Raw genomic sequence first — 17,500 nt, 5'->3', positions numbered from 1 at the left:
ACCAAAATCCACGTACTTATTATCTCAGTTTAGAGAGAATTCCAATATTTACAACATGTTCTTATCATATAAAGAGATTGTATGAAATATATCTTACGTAGTGCATGCTTGCAAACACCCTTCACCAACACCCTTCGCCTTCACCCCCGCTTGCAAAGTGTTAACAGGTGTGAAAGTCTTTTTACGAGCCAAGTGGCCCATCAGAGCCGGAGCTTATCCCGGTTTCTGTGCCATGAAGCGACTAGGAGTATTTTTCTTTTTTCCTCCCCCCTGAATGGGATGCCAGTCCATCGCAGTTACTAGACCGTGTAAGCGGCCTCAGCCTCGTCAGATACGGCTACATCATGGTCTTCACTCAGTGATAATTCCTGTTCAATTAATAACGGAATGAATAACCAACCTCTAAGAGTTCAGTGACCTATTACTCGATCTTCCCAAGATGCTTTTCGGCTTCACTCAGTTTCCTCTTTAGTTGATCCAAATGTGGCTTTATTGTAGATGGTATATCATCTTCTTTTAGGGGCTCACCAAAGTTCCCCAAAAGGGCGAGAAGTTGGTATTTCAAGAGGACATACCCTTCTTCAGGGTCAAACAGATAGCTAAGGGCTGTGTTTAACATGTCAAAAATAGTTCATGCCGTCTTAGCTTTTCCAGTTGCTGCAGTTTGTATTTCGTTTGTCAGGTACTCGTAGGCCTATGGCTGCCCATGTGTAGCAATATTTAATCCTCCTTGAAACACGGGCTTAATTTAAACCGATTTAACTGTGAATTTAGTTGAAATTTCCGAAAACTGGTCTAAGGATTTGCCTTTCACACGAAATATTTCAGAAATTTTGGCTGAATGGCAAGCAATCTCTCGTCCCAATGGTTAAGATCATTCAGTTAACTCTTTGAATCCATGCAACTAAACTGACATATTAATGATTAATCTGCTTGCATGTAATTCGCGAGTCTAGGATGTGCATTGTTGGCCAAGAACCCTAGCGTTAGTTTGAAATCACAGGCTGTTTATGTTTACTTGTTCAAAAAGAAGTATTTTTAGCACAATGTTTCCCCAGCAATTGTCAATAATTCCCTTTAATTTTTAAGATAGCGGTCTTCAATTATCAGGGCTTAGCCTCAGGCATTCAATTTGCGTTGACTTTGATTGTTCCGGATCACAAAAACCGAACACAGTACTTGTTTATAGTTCGGAGTTACTTAAGCAGAAAAAGAAAAATTAAAAGCGAAGGCCGTATGATAATAATACCAATAAGTCAAAGTTGAGTATTGCGTCAGAATGAGCTACACTAAGGGTATGCTAAGGTCTCTGTGTTGGCGGTGTGCAACAAATTCAGATTGCAGACTTGTAGAGACTTCCGTGGATTTTTATCATGTTTCACGCCGTGACACAACTCTCTTTTTCCCCACCAAATTAGTCAGCTGGTGAGTAGCCTCCCTCAAAAGTACACAAAATGGTTGAAGGTAAGTCGGCGATGTTTTGTTGTTTTATGAGAGATTTTGTACTCAGTTGCTAATGTCTTGATAAGAAGCAAAGTGAAGTTGATGTATTTATATTCGTTTGGCTGAGTTTAGATCTCTCGCTGTCGCATTACGATCAAAAGTTTTTTTTTTACTTTCTTAAATTGATCTCAAATCACGTGCACAGTCACAGTTTCTTACACTCGGCCATGAATACAAAATCTCTAATAAAACAACTTTCTTTCAGCCATTTTGCGTACCCTTGAGGGAAGGGCTTGCAATAACTTGCTATATCTTCAGCACTTCTGTGAAACGTTTTTCTCCTGTTTTGTATGGTATCGGGTAGAATTTCGCCATTTGCGTTCAATTTTCATGCGAAGATTTTTCGCGTGAGTACGAACCTTGAAATGTGGAGTTGTTTACATTTTGCCGTTGTGCTGCCTGACTTTAGAAATTGTTCGGTCTTTTCGCTAACTGCTAAAAAAACAGCTGTGTTTGTGCGTTACCTCCTTTATCCATCTTGAAAAAACAACAAATCGTGGAAGTTAGCAAACGACTAACTGCCAGAATATTTTCAGCGTGAAGTAGGGCTGAAATACTCCAATAAAGCTTCAGAGAAGTAACAATTCGCAAGGGCAAAATGGATGAGACTTTCTGTCGAACATAATAAGTTATGAACAGAGAGCAGGGAGCAACCCACGTGATACGAAGCACTAATCTTAAAGTGGAAGAGACGTTCCACATACAAGGTTAGCACTTCTCTGTGCAAACAAATGGATTCTGAATCGCTTATTTCCACTTTCAACTGGAGTTTGCGAAAGCCGCCAGTGAACACCAAAGTGGTAAAGTGGCCGCTTCATTGAACACCGAAGTGGTAACAAGATGCATCATTCATGTGAGACCCTTAACGTCTTGATCACGGACAAAGCACTTGGGGCTATGGATGCCAAGAAAGTGACACTAGTGGTACTTCTGGACTTGTCGAAGGCATTCGACAGCATAGATAACACAACGCTCCATGCAAAACTACAGGCGTTAGGCGTTTCCTACGCATCTCTGGATTGATTTAAAAGCTATCTTTATTTCGGAACGGCTGCAATGCGTCCAGATCGGGGCTGAGACCTCACGCTTGCAGGGTATGTCCCATCTTTTGATAAACCCAGAGAAGACCAAGCTGCTATTAGGGAGCTTACGAAACGAGGACGAAGGCGGCTACGAGGAACTCATTTAAAAATACAAGTTCACCTTATTTATATCACTACGAAACTATTTCATGTCGTTTCGCGTTAAAAATGTGTAGGAACTGTCGAGGAATTGAACTGGTATGAGTGAGTTGGAAGCGTAGAGAGAGAATTGCAAATTCATAGTCATGTGCTAACATCCTCCACAGACCTTGAATTTGGTCATTTCACGTCGTCATTTAGGAGATGACGGCAAAGAAATGTACCAAAATGTAAAACGCACGTGCAGGGCGTATAGAGCAATTGTTTTTGCTCACTAAACCCATTGTTTTGTAGCGTCGTCGTTGCCGTCGGCGTCGTCGTTTCGTAAGCTCCCTAATGTTGGCACGCGTCAGATGCTTCAGAGGCTACCGGCTGATTTCCATGTCACCTTACTTGGAAAGAAGGTTACTCCACCTCCTTCTGCTCGGGACCTCGGCCTGCAGTTGGACTGTACTCTAAGCTATGATTAACATGTCACTCAAACTGTGTCCTCGTGCATATGCAACTTGTGTGAGATTAATAGGGTAAAGCATCCGTTTGATGCTAAAACACTAGAAAGAGTTCAAATGCTTTAGTGTTTACCAAGTTTTTTTAGTGTTCTCCTGTGTGGTCTAACACTTCAAAGAAAAATATCTCAGAGCTGCAGAAAGTTCAGAATTTTATAGGTAGAATCATTACTAGAACACGGAAAGTTGATCATATAACACCGGTATTAAGAGAGTTAAGGTGGCTCTCCGTGAGCAGTTACCTGAAGTATACACGAGGAGTTCTAGCATTTAAATGTGTTAAGGGGTTAGCCCTGGTTATCTTTGTGATAGATTTAAGACAAGTGCATTTGTTCATCACCGCGTAACACTAGGTACAAGGATAACCTTAATATCCTAGCCTAAAAGTCTGCTTCAGGGTAGCGCACTTTTTATACCGCGCAACAAATTTGTGGAACTCTCTTCAACGCGCTCCTATCAATAGTGCTAGCTAGCAAATTTTTAAGATGGAGTTAAAGGAATTCGTCTTTTCGTTCTAAGAGTATTTTATAATATTACCAATATCATACATTTTAACAGCTTTAGATTTTAGATTCTTTAATTTCAATAATTTATTGAATTTGTCATTTTGATTAGTTTTTAAAAAGCCATTTATGGAAAAACTAATAAAGTTATTTATTTGTTTATTTATTTATTTCAATAACTGTGACGTCTCAGAACAACAGGGTGCACCATATATATCAAAATTATGCAAGATGGCGGATATTGAGTCGTTTTGAAATTATTTCAAAACGACTCAATATCCGCCATCTTGCATAATTTTGATATATACGGTGCACCCTTATTCGCAAAGTGGTTTGGTGGCCTGAAGCCAAAAAAGTCAAAAAGTCAAAGAGAATCCATGAGCTGCGGTTTACGTCAACTACAGCAAAACCAACCTTACTACCCAATATTCATAATATGAAGACAACCTCGTTCAGTTATTTAAAATACAATTCAAAACGAGAATTTTGGAGCAAATATTTATACTTGCATCCGCATTAATTAGTAACTTTGTGCCTTTGCTTTTGATTTATTTGTTTCCTTGAGTTTATCTACAGCCGGGCTCAGATACATCTTTCTCATGTTGTTTGTAATTATCTTGAACGACAATGGCTTCTTCATTCTTAAACCCTTTCAGGGGTCCGCGTAGCGAGAGGGGTAAGACAACTACTTAATATATAAAAAGTCAAAAACACCGTGATGATCCCAAATACAGCTACAAACAAGGTTATCTTGTATAAGAACAGTTATTTTAATGTGACAAGAAGTTTCAGAAAACAATGTCTACATGTAAACCGTTAGCAGTCCTGAAGTACGCGTGCTTTGACGAGAAAATCGTCTACCAAATAAAAGACAAGATAGCATCTATGAGGTTGCTGTCGTGAAGGGAATCCTTCAGACTATTTAAAAAGTTGATTACATTTTTTAACATCATTAAGTTTCACAATGCGTGATCGTGTTTAAAGATTTTAAAAAACTACAATAGCTTCCATATTATCATTTTGATATCCTGTGCAATCACAAGTGTGCTGTACCGTCACTGTTGTTCTGACTACCACTACTCATCCTCTTTGAGCACTTTCACCCGATTCTTTGCGATTCAATGCTAAGCGCTCTTCGCATTCTTTTATCTTCTGATTCAACATTTCCAGTTTTGGCAGTATGTCATTCTTGAAATCGGTCAACCATTTTGCGTAGTTGGAAATTTTTTTCACAATCACCGCCGTTGCCATTGTCGTTGCTATTGTCGTTGCCGTTGCCGTTGCCGTCCTGCCTGTGCAATATGCCCCTATCATAGCTTCTGCAGCCACTGCAATTATCGCGTATACTGTTATAAAATTTGAAAAAAAAACAACCACCGTTTATTTTTTTCAGATATATCTTTTTATGTTTTGTGATAATGAGATAAGAAAGGTATCGGGAAAGTCGAGCAAATTGAAAAAAAAAAAAAACAAAATTCAGGCGTGACCTTTTGGCGCACTTCCGAAAATACCATAATACTCTTTGTTTATCCCCATAAAATATTTCATAAACATTGTTTTTGTTTTCTCTTGGGACCATTGTAAGCCCAAGAGAAACTGGAAACAATGCTTATTGCAAAATTCGGGGAGCGGGGGGGGTGGGTTAGTTTTGAAAGTGAGTAATGGCGGGACCGTGAAATCCAAAACTTACACTTAAAGTAAACAGCCTTTAGATAATATCAAAGCTCAAAATTTTGCCAGGCAGGTGTTAAGCAACCACACTTTTAAAATCTGAAAAAAGGTGGCAAGTGACTTTTTGATCACAGCAGCACTTAAAGCATATAAACATCAATTAAATATATTGGCTTTTGATGACGAGAGGGGAATAAAGGAATACAAGGAGAAAAACCTCTCAGAGCAGAGCGAAGAGCCATCAAATCCTCTGATATAGGCAACTTCGGAAAATACCATAATACTCTTTGATTGTCTCCCCAGATTTAGCATAAGAATCGTTTCCAGTTTCTCTTGGGACTTCGATTGTCCCAAGAGAAAACAAGAACAATGCTTAGTCAAAATTTTGGGGGACAAACAAAGAGTATTATGGTATTTTCCGAAGTGGCCTATAACAACCTTTTTTACAAGAACGTTTAGGCTGATCCACCCTGGGTACCATAGGCATTTTTTTAAGGTGGGAGAGAAGGCTCAGTGATTCGACTAATGTCTTCTTTATCAGAAACTATAGTCCTGTTCGGGGACACCCTCTTACCCCGCCCTGAAAATGGACCTGGGACCCAGGCGGAAGAAGTACTTGCATATGCATGCTCGGAATGACGCCATTTTCCCCAAAAAACTGGGGGAAAAACAATCTTTGGAAAGATATTCCATATTTGGGCATAGTTTATTCGGAGTGCTTTTATTCTGGAAATATGGAGGATAATGTGAAACGAAATGTTGATGCCAAGTTTCTGGAGGCAATTGATTTCGCATTTAAGAAATGCCACTTTAACTTTGCACCTAAGGCGGAAAAATTGCAAGCTATTCATGCAGTCGTTATCGGTAATGATGTTTTTGTTACAGCAACAACAGGATTTGGGAAGTCTGTTTGCTACATTGTTGTTCCTTAAATATGTTTGTGATTTTTGTAAATCAGTCTTATGGAAGATCAGATGGATGACATATGATTTCGAAAGTATGGAATTTCGTGGCTGAAACATGGTGAACTTCCAGCTGAACTGTTGCCTGATGTTGGCGCAAAAATATCAAATTTTGATTTGCTCTCTCGAGATTCTCAATCAGTGAAGAATCCGAGCGAGAGCAGCTGCTGAAGTTGCAAAAAAATAATATCGCATGCATGGCTGTTGATGAGACTCACTGTGTCTTACAGTATGAAACTTACAAATGTACTGTAGGTCGTGGACGTAAATCGCTCAAGAATAGGGAGCTCGAGTTTAAGAAACACGACGACGGCTACGACTACGACAAAGTCACAAATCAATAATATGATTGGTTAAAAGAGGAAAAATATAATCGGGGCTGCACGTGCGGCACGCATTTTATTGCTGTTCTCTGCTTATATAACAACAACGTGAAATCACCAAATTTGAAGTTTAACGACAACGAAACTTAACGAAACTGATGCACAACCTGGACTATTTGTTTCTTTACATAACAGTTTGTGTTGATAACACAAATCTTCCTAATTTATACATATATATATATGCACAGTCAAACATCGATTATCCGGAGGTTAATTGTCAGGACTTTATATATTCCCGAAAAAAATAGAACAAACTACGAGAAAACTTCTCCAAACCTATTCGCATAAGATATCAAACCGAGAAAAGTTGACTTTATTTCTAAAAAAACGTTTCTTTAAAAGTTGGAGAGTAAAGGCGCTGTTACACTGTGCAATTCTTCGTGCAACTTGTCTCGCAACGCCATTGCGAGACAATTTGCACGAATCATTGCCCAATGTAACATTCCTTGCAACGGCTAAAAACGTTGCGAGACCGGTTGCAGAAACCGTTTCGGAAAGTAGAAACGAGTTCTACTTTCCGCAATGGTTGGAAAGAGTTTTTAAGCATTCTGCAGCGTAACATATCTGTCCTGCAATTTGTGTCGCAACGGTTTGCGACATCAGCCAATAAAAATGTTCCTTTAACCTCATGTGATCATCGAAAGGAGAAAAGTTGCATGAAACATTGCTCAGTGTAACATCCGTAAAACAACTTATTTCGTAATGTGAGAACGGTTGTAGAATGGCGTTGCGAGACAAGTTGCACGAAAAATCGCATAGTGTAACAGCGCCTTAAGTTTCAGCCTACCTTTTCAGAAAGCGACACCATGGAAAAACTCAACTCTACTCGAGCTTTTGGTGGCAGGTGTTCTCTTGTCGCTTTGCTGTTCAACATCAGCGCCTGACAACATACGTTTCACCCGGAATGATTGTTATCGCTTTATGTTCTCCTACCCATACACTTTGCCCGTTTTCTATCTTTGATACAATCGCCTGCAAGTTCTTCTTGCAACTCACATATATGTATTGCGATCCATTCTAGTCGTTTCATTTATTCGGCAATAATTTCCCAACATCACTGCGATCGGCGTTTTTTCTCCTCATTTGGTCACGACAAGGCATAATTTCGATGTTATTTCCCTGACACCACAAATCACACAGTAATCTTCACATACGACTTTTTATCGGAGTTTCTATGTTTCCAAATTTCGAGATTCCTTTATTTCAAGAGATTATAAAGGTAAGAGAAGTAATCCCTCATACTGGCCCTATTCCCATCGTAATCCCTCTTAAGTTATTTTTAGACCTCTTACGAGATCCGGTATTCCCACGAGGGTTAACTGATAGCCAATCATATGTCCTCATTTTTACCAATGTTGACAGCTGAGCGAATTCCCACGCAATGATTCGCGTCGTTCGCGATTTACCATCAAACAAAAATGGCGGAGGATGTTGAGAGACAAACGCGTATATACATTTTGTGGACGAACGTGACTTGTTGACTACAGAGTTAACCGATTACAATGACTTATGTTTTGAAACCTGTATCTTGGAAGGTACGAGTTATGTAACCGACAGGATTTTGTACAGAATGGCAAATGGAAGACTATAGTCGATAAGTACGATCTCTCTGACTTTAATAAACGCATTCTCGGTTTCCTTTGCGGGATTAAAATATGTTGACTTATTTCTGGTACGGTGATAGAGTAGGCAGATAGAGCTCTACAACAGTACCAAACATGAAAGGAAAACTTGAATCAAGCGTCCGATAAAAATTTTTGAACCCGTGTTATCGGATTCAAGTGAATTTGGAAAGCACGTATGTTAAATATAGCTGTCTCCTTAAAAAGAGATTTAACACGGTTTCGTATATGGCACAACCTTGAATGTGGTATCATTACAAACTAGACAATCAAGCAATTTCAGTTATAGATGTTTGAAACCTGTATCTTGAAAGGATCGAGATTTATAAGCGACAGAATTTTGTAAACATTGGCAATTCGCAGACTACAGTCAACAAGTAATATATGGCTGACTTGGTTAACGCGTTCTTGATTTTCTTCACGGGATTAAAATATGACGACTTAATTCTTAGATATTCATAAATTAGACAGATATCAGACATGAAAGGAAAACTTGAACAGACAGTGCGATAAAAATGTATGAACGAGTGGTATCGCATGGAAGTCAATTTGCAGAGCACGCATGTTTAATTATACCGGCATCTTTCAAATTTATTAAACTCGGTTTCGTACATTGGACAGTATTGAAATTGGTGTCACTGTAAACAACACAGTTAAGCGATTTGAATGATATATCTTTGCATCTTGTATCTTGAAAGTAACGAGTTTTATAGGTGACAGAATTTTGTACACAATGAAATATCGCGGACTACTGTCACCAAGTAACATATTCCTGACTTGGTCAACGCGTTCTCGATTTTCTTAGCGGACTTAAACTATGGTGACTTAATTCTATGATATTCATAAATTAGACAGCTAACGCTTTCAAACAGTACCACACATGACAGGAAAATTTCAATTGACCGCACGATAAAAATTTTAAAACCGTAAGATCGGATTGAAGTGAATTTGCAACGCACGCGTAAAATATAGCTCCCTTTTACAAAATTATTTAACAGGGTTTCCTACACTAGACAATCATAAAATTGGTATCAGAGTGAATAATACAGTTAACCGATTTCCATGATATATGATTGCAAACTGTATCTTGACAAGGACGAGTTTTGTAAGCGACAGAATTTTGTAGACGATGGGAAAGTGCGCACTAAAATGGACAAGTAACGCAATGCAACCAAGTTAAACATATCGGCGTATGTCAAAATTATTTAACACGGTTTGATAGATTGGAAATTCTTCAAATTGGTATCACTGTAAACTAGGCAGTGAAGCAATTCCAAGGATGTATGTTTGAAACCTGTAGCTTGCAGACAATGAATTTTATCAGGCCATGAAACTCAATTTTGAAAACGGAGAGTGGCATCGTACAGAATTTGTTGCATTCCCTCCTCCACGAAACTTCCACGTAACGCGCGCGGTAACATTATCCGCGGGAAAATTGATAACATCTAAAAATAACCTAAGAGGGATTACGATGGGAATAGGGCCAGTATGAGGGATTACTTCTCTTACCTTTATAATCTCTTGTTTATTTACATTTCTACCCTGGTATCTAATGCAATATGATTGGCTCATTCCGAGCATGCGCCTGGAAGTAATACAGGACTCTCTCTTTTCCTGCCTGTGTTCCAGGCCCATTTTGATTTGTTTGCTTTACAGTCGCCAGTATCCAATTTGTGAAAGTTTGTACTCAGCTCAGGGATGTACTTGAGACTTCAATAATGTAAAGATTATTATTATCATTAATAATAACATTATTAATTAATCTATGATTAATTTATGATTTAATCTATGATTTAAAAAAAAATACTTCCTCTTTTTTCTTCATATTTTTAAAGTGTATTTGCTTAACACCTGCCTGGGAAAATTTTGAGCTTTTATTTTTACCCAAAGGCTGTTTACATTGAGTGTAAGTTTTGGATTTCACGGTCCGGCATTACTCACGTTCAAAATTCACCGACTGGACCACAAAAGGTTGGATCTAGGAAAATGTGGCGTCATTTACTCAATAGCTTAAAATTTCAGCATGTAAACGCAGTTTATTATGTATGCAAAACACGAGTTTAAAAATCTGAAAGCTGAAAGACCGAAACTTCCGTGCTGCATATTAAATTTGTCGCGTACAAACGCATTGCATTCTTAAACTAATAAGTCTTTGACGTCATTTCCTTTTCGATACAGCTGTCTCAAGATTATAAAGTTAGGAATGGCGGACCATTTAATAGGAACATTCCAGTTAAAATAAACACGTGTCTTTTTCAAATTAAAGCTTAAAACTTGGGTCACTTAGTATTTTGCTAACATAGTTTTGAAATCTGAAGAAAAAAAGAGTTGATTTTTTGATCATAGTACCACTTTAATCAATTAATTAACTGATTAATTAATACCACTCACCTGCAGTACATATTAAACCGGCTCCAATAACACGAAGCAATATATTAGTACCTACTGCCTTTTCAACTTCTAGCAATTCTTTTTGCGCTGTCGTGGCATACATTTTGCACACACGAAGATCACTGTTTATCGTGTTTTGCTTGGACTTGATCTCTTTTAACTCTGTCTTCAAGTTGGTTAAGTCACGTCCATGGCATTTGTCTATGAGCTAAAGTAAGAATTATTGGAAACATCTCTGCGAGATTTAAGTTCTTTTATCTTTCATAACCATTCATAACTCGTTCAACAGCCTGAGTGTTGGACTACCGTGCGGGAAGGCGCGAGGTCTAACCCTGGCCGGACTAACACTCGAGGTCGTCTTAAGATAACTTGGAAGAAACTTCTGCCATCGCCATTTCATAAGCAAAGGGAGTAATAGACTTTCAAGTGTTCCCATATCGGCACTATAAACCGGAGGCCTCTGTGGGACGTTAGACAACCCATACACTTTTCGGCGGGGGGAGGGGGGGTGGGGGGGTGAAGGAATGACCTCTATCAAATAGCCAAATAGCCCTTTGTTCTGTTATATGACCCTCACCACCTGGGAGATAACAGGATTGGCCCACTAAAAACCGTGGAAATTTATCATTTGTTACTCTTTTTTTCAAAAATTATTCCATTGACGGATCTTATATGAGAATTTCAAGAGGTTTATAAGAAGGTCAAGCACTCTCCCTTCCACGCTTAATTTAAAGGCGGTACTACTGAGATATTGTGTCCAGCTCAGTTAAGTTGTCTCAGTTTAGAGAGAATTCCAAAAATATATAGCCTCAGTCTACGCTCTTGTAGAAGCAGGTTCTTACTTTAAAAAAGAAACATACAAAGGCTCAGATTGTATGAATATACTCTACGAAACGCAGGCTTCCAGACACACTGACCAGTTCATTTGAAGTCAAAATCCTTCTTCACTCACACCCTTTCTCTTTCGGTCCCAAGCTGCTCACAGGTTTATATATTCAAAAAAGCAGTGTCTAGATTCGGTCTGAAATGTGATATTTGCCTAAGCCTCGACAGCTTCGGAAGGTAAGCCTACACCTTAGCCTTCGCCATAATTCCTGTTTAATTAATTAATAACGGAATGAACAACCAACCTTCAAGAGTTCAGTGATCCCTTTTTCGATCTTATCAAGGGTTCTTTTGCCTTCAGTCAGATTCCACTGCAGTAGAACCACGTGAGGCTTTGCTGCAGATGGTATATCTTTTTCTTCCAGGGGCTCACCAAAGTACCCCAAAAGTGCGAAAATCTGGTATTTCAAGAAGACATATCCATCTTTGGGGTCAAACAGGGAGAGGAGGGCTTTGCTTGACAGCTCCCAAGTAGCGACCTTAACCTCATTAGTCGCTGCAGTTTTTATTTTGTCTACCAGGGAGTTGTAGGCCTTTTTCACTGCTGTGCTAAGAAAGGAGGCTTGTTTCTGCCCTTCCGTCAGGATATTCTCCATCTCATCGGAAAGCGTTATGAAAGAAACCCCAGCTACGGCCATTATATTCGAGTGAGATTCCTTAATTAAGACAAAGTGAATTCTTAAAGTGAGTATTGGCAAGTAAATATTAGTGCATTAGTTTAAGGGAACCAAATCCACAATGGTTCACTAAACGTTTTCATGTTTTAACAAGTGTTAAAATGGGAATTCATTTCCATATTTGCATACGGAGTCTTGGGATCTTTCCTGGGATCGATCCGCTCATACTTCATCGATCGAAGGTTAAAGCTACGGTCATGCGAGCAACAGAAACGTCCAACTTGTCTCGCAACATTGCTGCGAAACTATTAGAAAAGGAATAGACGCACAACCTGTCTCGCAGGAAAAAAAATGCTTTGCAAGTTGCTGCAGCGTGTTGCAGAAAGTAGATGTCCATTCTACTTTCTGCAACAAGCTGCAACTTGCAATACATTTTTTTTTTTTTTGCAAGAGAGGTTGTGCGTGGGATGTAAAACGCGCAGCAGGAAATTTATTGCCCAGAGGAAATAAATGGATATATGCTTGGTTAGTTATTTCCCATGTTGCAGTTTGGGCATTTCTGTCATCCGGGATTCTCTGCATTCACCATTTGTGCAAGCTAGGCGGAGGTTGATTCAACAGAGTCAAATCAATTTTCCCTCCCCACCCTCCCTATTTTTACTTTCTTGTGGATGGCGTGTGTTCCCTCACCTTTGCTGGGATCATGTCTTCTATATTTGGGTACTTCCTAGGTTACCATGCTGATTTTCAATAAACGGACTATAGCCCATCAGGGCTTGGCCAAAATATCCCAAACATATGTGGTATTATTTGTGTCCCAGCAAACGGAGCTCGCCCAGAGCAATGCCTTACCAACAATATCAGTCAGACTGTATGGAGCATGAAGCATAAATCGCTGTTCTGCTAGTTTCGCAGTAATGTTGCGAGACAAGTTGGACGTTTTTGTTGCTCGTATTACCGTAGCTTTAACCTTCGATCAATGAAGTATAAGCGGATCGATCCTAGGAAAGATCCCAAGACCCCGTATGCAAATATGGAACTGAATTCCCATTTTAACACTTGCAAGTTGGACGTTTTTGTTGCAAGGGCGACGACGGCGCCTATTTCCCTTTCAGTAGTAAACGCTCGTTGCCATTTGAAACGGTCGATGCCATTTTTTAGCTCTGAATTACACTCATTAGGTCTAAGAACTCAAAAGGTTGCGGTTACTGGGAGTTGTGTCTCGCTGGTCATATGAGTTAGGTTTCGGGCTAGGGTTCTGTTTAGGGTGAGGGCTAAGAACCCGAGTTCGAGTTTTGAAATTTTCGAACTCTTTTTTCCCTCCAGTTTTTCTTTCATAAAAGTTGTTTTTTCCTTTTTTGTCTTAATTTTTGTTAATATTATTTCTTAGTTTGTTTCTTTTAATTTTCTTTGAAGTGAAGTGTGTAGTCGACCGTTATAAACGGCATCGACCGTTCTGAGAAATGGCAACGACCGTTCTGAGAAATGGCAACGACCGTTAACGAAAGGGAAATTTGCGACGACGACGACGACGGCTAAGAGAACGCCACAAAGCAATAGCTCTCATGAGCTTTTTTTCGTATTTTCTGAGCCGACAACGACGAGAACTGATCAAAGTTGAGGTTACGTGGAACACATGAGCGCCTGACGACAAATTTTCAATTTTCTCTCTAAATATCCACACCGTTCTCACCAATCTTATGTCTGGAATGTTGACACTCACTTTCCTTGCATAGTTATACTTGGAGTAATCGCAAAATTATTTAATCTGTACAACTATTCTGACAAGGTAGTCTGTTCTGGAGTCCAGCGGTCATAGCCTTGTTTATAAACGTCTACCGGAAATTATCAGTCCCCGGTCCTGCTTCTCCATCAAATGGGCATAGCGCTATCTCTTACAGAGATCTAATCGAGTTAGTTTTCGTGATGATACCTCTCGGCAAGACTGGAATTTGAGTGGCTCTGATGATCTAAACGTTTTGTGGGCTGACTGCAAAACTGAATTATTGAATATTTTCAACATTTGTGTTCCACTCTGAACTAGGCGTGTTAGATCAAATGAAGCACTCTGGATCAACTCTGGATTAAAGAAAGGAGAGGGCTCGACACTAGCGGTAGCCCACTAGCCACAGGCTAGTGAAATTTCAGTTTTGGCCAGTAGATTTGAGCTTCCACTAGCCATTGGGGCTAGTAAATATTGTGAAGCAGTGTAGTTCTGGACGAAAACAAAAATGAAAATTATTTCTTATCGATAAGGCAAAAGGAGAGAATAGAAACTGACAATAGAAACTGTAGGCAGGCAGATTCTATGGAATTTATTGCCTAAGAAAATGACAAGTTGAAAAAAAAAACTGAAAGGAAACCAACGCGGATTACAGTTTCCCAACGCCACGTTACGAACGATTAATCACGTGTGAAATAATGCTGAATCTCTCGGCTGCTGCTTGTATATGCGTGCCACTCCGTCGCAAACAATCGCAAGCACATTCCGATAGCTTGATCACAAACAGTTTGCGTAAATGGAAACACCTTTTACGTTCATCCCCGACCAATCGCCGATAATCGCGAATGATCTCAAACAAGACGCAAGAGATGGAAAATTTTCTATCGTTTACGGCTTTGTTGGCGACGAGTAGCAATGCAAAAGCTAGGAAACAACGATATGGAAACAGAATCGTAAACTGTTTGCTGATTTTTTGCGATCAATCGACGGTATTTTTGTTCACGTGATACCTTTTGACTATTACTACTAGTCCTCTAGTAGCGTAGCCAATCAAAATGCAGGATTTGCATTAGTCCACTAGTTGGGTGATACTAATTATTGTTAGTAATAGCTGTAGGACCAGGAGTTGCTCCTGGTGGAGTACAATACACCTTATTCCAAAATGGCCGCCACTTTAGTATTCCTTAGTTTCCATGCAAATTGGCCTTTTGGCCTCGTTCAAGGTTAAATATTCTTTTGAATTTTACGTTTGAAAGCGAGGCCATAAGAGCCAGTTTGCATGGAAACAAAAGAATACTAAAATGGCGGCCATTTTAATTGGTATCATGATTATTCAGGGGATTAATCGAGAGAGTAATTTCAAAATTGGCCAAGCGTGCAGCGAGAAGCCGATTTTGAATTACGAGCACGATTACTCCCTGAATTGTACGACACGAGTTCCTTTTACTAAATGCGCGACAAATAGGCAAGCACAGTACCAATCAGATTCGAGAATATTGTAATAGTTACCCTCTATGTAAATCGACTTGAAGCAGAAAAGTTAAGGCTTTAATGTTTTTGAGCCAAATTAGAATCCCTGTAAAAATGAGAATATTTGGACACTATAGTCCGGCTCCCATACCGTGAAATGGAAAAGAAAATCACTTTTCCAAATGGTCTGGATAGCAGAAGTGTTACTAATATTTTAAAAAATACAACCACACTTTTGAATTTTCGGAACATGTTTCGATGTTTCAAACATCATCTTCAGCCATAGTGAGTGTAACATTAAAATTTTTACAAGATAATTCGTATATATATATAACTATCAATACAATGATTCTTTGTAGATTAAATATTCGTTACAAGTACGTAAAATTCAAACGAACCAACAATATTATAGAGAACACAACTGACATAACGGTAAAAGTTTAAAAGTGTAATGCTAAACTGACATGATCAACTTGTTTGTTGAGTTCGGCTTTCAACCGCTCAATATGGAAGCTCTCCTTGATTTTGAGTTGATAGAAAGAAGTAGCATTATCAATAATTTTGAAGCAAGAAACATCACAATTATCATGACAATTTTTAGAAAAACTAAGATGCTTGAAAATATGAGAATTTTTGTCCCGGAAAAGGTGTGTAAATGAGCACCTTTTCCGGGACAAAAATTCTCATGTTCTCATGTCTCTCATGTCCCACGAGAAATTGCAAAAAATTATTATTCAAAATCTTGGGGGTAAAAGAGATTTATTATGGGATTTGTGCAAGTAGAGAATATCATCTTGAGAAATTGAACGAAATTCTGCGCCTACAATAATGGGGCAACGAACCTGTGGCGACAAAATGCTTCCAATTTACACAACAGCGGCAGCAGCTGCAACAATACAACCTTCATATTTAAATACTTGATGGGCGATCAGTATCCATTATATGATAAAAAGGTGTTTATAAAAACGTTGAAACTGATCTAGATAAGAAGTTATTAAAAACTGAATTTTCGACTGCAACTGCAGTCTTCATCAGAGTAACTAAAATATGCTGTTCGAGAGTAAGATGCTAAAACTAAAATAAGAAGTTACTTTATCCCCTAGGGTTTCAATAATGTCTTATAGACAGAAGGGAATGGCTTCCGCTCGTTCACCGCATTTTTGTCTATTGTGGAGTGCCATGATTCCAAAAAAATTCTTTTGTGCCAATTATTGACATTCTTTTCTAGAATTTCCACATAGCCAGTGTCAATGTCATGGTCAGTGGTTTCGGCGTGATCTTTTATTGCCGACTCTTTGTTATTATTAGTTCCTGGTTTATGCTCCCCGCCACGTGAATTCCATGATCTCTTTGTTTCCCCAATGTATGTGAAATCACGCGATCGACATTTAACCTTGTACACAATGCCTTTTGTTTTCGTTTCTTTTGAGCGATCTTTTGGTTTCCTAAAATAATGGGCGTAATTTTCTTGGCGATATTTAAAGACAAGTTTTGTTTTAAAGCCCCCTGGGACATATCTATTTCTTTTAGTTTTTCCGTTGGTCTTGGCCTTACAGACGTTGTCACAAAGAATTAAATATACTGGAACTCGAAAAAAATCCCTTTAGAGTTCAAGCCAACGTAATTTTATCATATTTCAAACCAAGCTAGGTAAGAAGAACAAACACCATATTTCAATTTCCAAGGAAATGTCTGACGACTTTGTTTCGAAATGTCAGTTTTGATCAGATTGTTGGTTTCTACAAGGTTTATTTCATTTTTCGCACAGAGTTTCATTGCTGTCTACCAGGACATATCTATTTCTTTTAGTTTTTCCGTTGGTCTTGGCCTTACAGACGTTGTCACAAAGAATTAAATATACTGGAACTCGAAAAAAATCCCTTTAGAGTTCAAGCCAACGTAATTTCATCATATTTCGAACCAAGCTAGGTAAACACCATATTTCAATTTCCAAGGAAATGTCTGACGACTTTGTTTAGAAATGTCAGTTTTGATAGTTTCTACAAGGTTTTTTTTCATTTTCGCACAGAGTTTCATTTTTTGCAAATTTTGGAGTTCCGTTAACAGCAAATTGCACTTCTAC

The 17,500-nt window shown here is 38.8% G+C and overlaps 1 protein-coding gene across 3 annotated transcripts in view; it reads right to left on the bottom strand.

Moving 5' to 3' along the window:
- Positions 1-4,426: 4,426 nt before the first annotated feature.
- LOC137984997 (uncharacterized) overlaps positions 4,427-17,500 on the bottom strand; it is a 15,046-nt gene continuing 1,972 nt past the window's right edge. For 2 of the 3 annotated variants that reach the window (XM_068832383.1, XM_068832382.1), the window contains 3 exons: positions 11,853-12,263; positions 10,723-10,930; positions 4,430-5,039 (listed from right to left, as the gene is read on the bottom strand). In XM_068832383.1, the coding sequence (XP_068688484.1) occupies positions 4,774-5,039; positions 10,723-10,930; positions 11,853-12,245 (867 nt within the window). In that variant the 5' untranslated portion in view covers positions 12,246-12,263 and the 3' untranslated portion in view covers positions 4,430-4,773. Of the gene's footprint in view, positions 5,040-10,722; positions 10,931-11,852; positions 12,264-17,500 lie in introns of all 3 variants that reach the window. The other variant, XM_068832384.1, reaches the window with a different exon arrangement.

The sequence above is a fragment of the Montipora foliosa genome, chromosome 14 (genome assembly GCF_036669935.1).
Source record: "Montipora foliosa isolate CH-2021 chromosome 14, ASM3666993v2, whole genome shotgun sequence".
NCBI classification, from domain to species: domain Eukaryota; kingdom Metazoa; phylum Cnidaria; class Anthozoa; order Scleractinia; family Acroporidae; genus Montipora; species Montipora foliosa.
Note: the sequence above shows the minus strand (reverse complement) of the source record. Positions and strands in the feature narration are given on the sequence as shown.